The sequence below is a fragment of the Sinocyclocheilus grahami genome, unplaced genomic scaffold, assembly GCF_001515645.1.
Source record: "Sinocyclocheilus grahami isolate Dianchi unplaced genomic scaffold, SAMN03320097.WGS_v1.1 scaffold1648.1, whole genome shotgun sequence".
Taxonomy (NCBI): Eukaryota; Metazoa; Chordata; class Actinopteri; order Cypriniformes; family Cyprinidae; genus Sinocyclocheilus; species Sinocyclocheilus grahami.
Window position 1 is genome coordinate 227953 of NW_015506827.1, and position 5511 is coordinate 233463.

General features: G+C 39.1%; 1 protein-coding gene across 1 annotated transcript in view; it reads right to left on the reverse strand.

The window, feature by feature from the left end:
- LOC107571758 (protein TANC2-like) overlaps positions 1–4974 on the reverse strand; it is a 42735-nt gene extending 37761 nt beyond the window's left edge. Inside the window, 2 exon segments of the mRNA XM_016258120.1 lie at positions 3328–3570; positions 4741–4974. Coding sequence (XP_016113606.1) covers positions 3328–3570; positions 4741–4882 — 385 coding nt within the window. The 5' untranslated portion in view covers positions 4883–4974.
- Between the last annotated feature and the right edge of the window lie 537 nt (positions 4975–5511).

The window sequence follows — 5511 nt, forward strand, 5'->3', positions numbered from 1 at the left end:
CGACTCTGTTCCCCTCTCGGGCTCTGTCTTTACATTTATTTTGAAAGATGAAGCTCGTGATTATGGTAAGGGGCGTTACATTTCCGACGAGTGCTTGCGGTGTTCGGCCAATCACAATGCACTGGGTCAGCTGGCCAATCAGAGCAGACTGCGCTTGTCGGAAGGAGGGGCTTTGTAGAAAACGAAGCGTTTGAGAGAGGCGGGGCATAGAGGACCTACAATAATGTACAGTATTTGAAACATAATGTGTTTTTCAAACATTAAAGCATGTCAACATATTCTGTTACACCAAAAACACAAAATAATGATCTTTAAAAAAGCATCATATGACCCCTTTAAAACAAGACAAAATCCCTACCAGTGGAGTAAGAAAAATTTACATGTGTCCTGTTTGAATAAAGTTTACGTTTGTTATCCCATCGACATGTTATTTTTTATTGTTCACACAATACACTTTTTCAGTAAACAAGACTTAATTTCTGCAAATCAAGAAAAACATTTTTTGCAGTTTTTATATCTAATGGGTTTCGGGAAAGTCATACGATCACAAAAGCATTTTGAGAAGTCGCTCTTATTAATGAGTTTGTTCTCGTTGTGCTCGACGGGATCCCAGGAGCCAGCAAAAAACAGGTCTAAATGCAAAGTGAATGTGGGCTGATAAATGTAGTTTCGGATACTCAGTCAAGGTGAAAATAAATGAAAAGATCAAATAATATCTTGCATTTGCAGTTTTTCCAAACCTGGAATTTTTACCCTGCTCGTCGGACAAAAACACATGTTCAGACTTTCACCAAACCTCTTCAGGAAAACTAGTTCCATCCAAACAGGCTTTAATCTCTGGTTTCTCTTACTAATGAGATGGGACTCATTAGTATTTCTTCAGCTCGCGCTTATACTATTGTGTCCTAACTACAGACATCCAGACGGCCACTCATTGTGATTCTGACTGATGTAAAAGACACGTTACGATACATGTTTAATGAGTTCATCTGCTGTGAATAAACAATCAGCGCTGTCTGTGACCTAGACAAACTAATGATAACTCAATACATTTCCACCATTCTGATGTGATTCACTCACACCCATGTCACTACAAACCCACACCACTTTCTTTCTTTAGTGGAGTAAAACAGGCAAACAGTCAATGGTGACTGGATCTATGAACACATCACAAACAATCATCCATCAGACTCATGCGCTATATTCCAAGCCTTATCTCGGTGGTTGTGCTATGGTTTAATCTCAAGAACCAGTGGCATTAAATTTTTGAAGTCTATATGACGTTTGTAGTGCATTTTCGGAATATTCGTGAATATTTATGACTGTGAATAATAATCTCTCGTATGGCATTTAGAAGTCTTGCAAGTCATATTGACCAACTTTATGGTAACTTTAAAGTGAATTTTGGTCATTTTGGAGCTTGGCAACTCCAGTTTCCATTGACATTGTTATGATATTAAAGGAACAGCCAGAACGTTCTTCAGAAATGCAGCTTTTGTGCTACACAGATCAGTGCAGGTCATTTGGGATTTATGGATGGTTCTTTGTGGAACCAAAAATGTATCTTTTATGTTACACAGAACAAAGTCTTATGGGTGTAACAAAGGTCCTGGCGATGAGTAAATAATGACAGAATTGTCATTTGTGTGTTAACTTAAATTCTGTAGCTATTCATCACAGAAACATTCCTCTTTAGATGACAGTATATTATCCAGGCTGACCTGCACAGCTTGCCTCAGTCAGGTTTGCAATTCGATTAATGTTCAGAGCAGCTGCATCACTCCTGATCACAAGCATGAATACCAACCGTTTTCTCCATTAAGAAATAATCTTTAATATCACTTGCCCTTCCGAGAGCCACTTTCTTTTGAGGTAACCATAACTCATTGCTCTCTCACTCTCTCTCTCCTAAAAACGCTTCTTCTCATAAATACAACAATGTTGATTACTTGGACAATAACACAATCAGCCAGCAATGAAGAGGCGCTGCATTATATAAGAAACATATCAACATCATCAGACAGATTTAGCTTTCACTTCAGGGAGCGAGTGCTACTCCATCATTACCGCCGCTATTAGACGCCTCTTATCTCCTGTTAGCGCAGAGCTGAAACATGCGGTCTGTGACCCGGCTGATTCAGTTTGATGGCTCTGAGCGGCTGCAGACGGATGAGATTGTTCTGACCCGACTGAAGCATTAACCTGGACACCAGGGCCAGCCGTCATTCAGAACCAATCAAGAACGCCTTTCAAACGCCTTCTGAACTGAGCTTGAATGTGAGGAAGCTGACTTAAAATAGATGACATTTACAGAAACATTTAATTTTTCAGTATAAATTACCCATGAACATGTGTTCATATAACATATTATAACATAACCTATAAAAAAATATATATATATATTTTTTATAAATTAAATGATAAATTATTATAAATTTTATAAATTATAAATGATAATATATGACGGACAAACGGACGGACAGATAGATAGATAGATAGATAGATAGATAGATAGATAGATAGATAGATAGATAGATAGATAGATAGATAGATAGATAGATATTAGAAGATAGAGTTAAATTAAATTAATATTATCATTATTATATATTCCAATATGAATACTAAAACATTAAAAGTCAATTATAAATACAGGTGCATCTCAATAAATTAGAATGTCGAGGAAAAGTTCATTTATTTCAGTAATTCAACTCAAATTGTGAAACTCGTGTATTAAATAAATTCAATGCACACAGACTGAAGTAGTTTAAGTCTTTGGTTCTTTTTTTTTATTGGTCTTATGAAGTATTCTAATTTGTTGAGATAGTGAATTGGTGGGTTTTTGTTAAATGTGAGCCAAAATCATCCCAATTAAAAGAACCAAAGACTTAAACTACTTCAGTCTGTGTGCATTGAATTTATTTAATACACGAGTTTCACAATTTGAGTTGAATTACTGAAATAAATTTAACTTTTCCACGACATTCTAATTTATTGAGATGCACCTGTAAATGTTAAATATTCATAAAGTTAGTAATATAAATTGAATGAAATTTGATCAATTGTATATATTTCATAACCTTTAATAAATTAACTCTCATTCTATGAACCAAGCAAACTTGCAAGAGGAAAACGTTGACAGCTATTCTAGTGTATTTTGTTGTTGTGTGACTTGAATTTCCTTTCATTGCAATTCCAATTCAGCATCCTGTGGTTCGTGGTCAATTCAATTCAAATCCCAAAAGTCATGAACTGTAACAGAGCCGAATCCCAAATCACATGACCGCTGATCAAGAGAACCTCACCTGGAGGAGGCGGGGCTTCACTCACCTGCCACTGAGTTGGGGCGGGGCATGAGGTAGAGGGGGCCGGGGTGAGTGGAGCAGTGGGCGGAGCCGGGCTCGGGGATCTTGTTGAGGCTGTAGGTGGAGGCGGTCATGTTCTCATCCACGCGGTACAGACTGGAGTCCAGAGTGGATCTGTGCGAGTGCCAGAGCTTCAGGCTGCTGCCTCGAGAGCCGTCCCCGTGCTTCCCGCTCCTGTCCATCGGCTCCGAGTAACTGGTCAGGGTGGCTGGGAAAAGAGGAGACAAGCTGTCAAGATCAGGTCAGAAAGTTCTGCTAGAACGGATCAGTCCCCCAGAGGACTGTGATTTGGGTTACCGTATGAAAAGTGATTGCACCAATTAAGCTCCTGCAGAAGCGCTCAGTTTTACGAGCATCGTTTGGCTTGATTTTCAGCGCATGATCTTTAGATATGCTTTAGAGCCTTAAAAATATCTTTACAGACGAAGAGTGAAAATCCTGTACCACTGGTTGCATTATTGGAATCGCAACTTGCGACGGATGAAGCGTCTGTATTGATGGTAAATTTGTTGAATTGATTAAATGGCCTTTCATTTACAATAAAACTATTCAAGTTGCATGTACAAATACAGATTATGATTCAATTTACAGCACCTTCATATGTTGCATAAAAACATTAAAAGCAATAAAATGCCCGGGATTTATTCATCATTTTGTTGAAGCATAGTTTACAAATCTTGCTGCTTTTATTTATAAAGGTATTGCCATCGCGCTCTGACCAGAGTGTTTTGAACGCACTTGGCTTCATTATCTGGACTTGTAAATATGAACTTCCCAGAGGACCTAAATGCACCATACAGCAGCTCTAGGAACAGAATTCCCTCCTTTTGGTCAAAAGAGCCAATCAGCTTTTAGAAAAGGCACCTGATTTTCACTTGATTTTCATTTGATTGTGATTTTAACTTAAGAAACAACAATTATGATTTCACTGTTGACAAAACATACACTACCAGTCAAAGGTTTCTGAGCAGTAAGATTTTTAATGTTTTTTTAAAGAAGACTCTTCTGCTCAACAAGCCTGCATTTATTTGATCCAAAATACAGCAAAAGCAGTAATATTGTGAAATATTTTTACTATTTAAAATAACTGCTCTCTATTTTGAATATCTGTTAAACTGTAATGTATTTCTGTGATGCGCAGCTGTATTTTCAGCATCATTCCTCCAGTCTTCAGTGTCACATGATCTTCAGAAATCAGTATAATATGCTGATCTGCTGCTATTGTTTAACAGATAGATATAGAAAACAGCTGTTTTACATTGTAATAATATTTAATGATTTTTACTGTACTTTGGATCAAATAAATGCAGCCCTGATGAGCAGAAGAGACTTCTTTTAGAAACCCCAGCTCACAGGTAAGCCCAGGGCATGGACTCACCGATGATGCCGCTGTCTCTGCTCTCCAGGGTGGAGGTGGGGCTGCTGAAGGCCTGTCCCGGAGCAGCAGGAGGAAGGGTGGAGCAGGGGCTGCAGGCGGGGGGCGAGGCGGTGCTGCTGGTCAGAGTGGAGCACGGACTCATCCTTCCGCTCACTCCTAAACCCTGCACACACACCTGTACTCAGTGCGGCTCATCAGTTCATCTCTGTCCTGCCCATCATTACCATCAAACATCACGACAGACACCGCTCCTCGCCGTAAAACACTCACAAGCACTTAAGATTGGAGTGACAGTGACAGACGGAGAGATAGAAAAGCTACGATTGTCAAGAAGACACACCGATAAAACTGCTGAAAGAGGGAAGAGTTTCATTCTGAGGTGATTTCAGCATTACTGTCAGAGAAAAACCACTGAATGAACAAACGATAGAAGGAATAAACGATAAACACTGAAACATATACTCTACTTCCTATAATTAGATATTTAATAGCAATAGTACCCTATTATTTTATATTACTGAATATCAGCATATTGAGAGCATCCTCACACACACACGCACACACACACTCACTCACTCACACACACACTCTCACTCTCACTCACACACAGATACACTCTCACACACTCACACACACACACTCACTCACACATACACACACTCTCACACTCACACACACACTCTCTCTCTCTCACACACACACACACACACACACACACTCACTCACTCACTCACACACACACACACTCTCACTCTCACTCACACACACAGA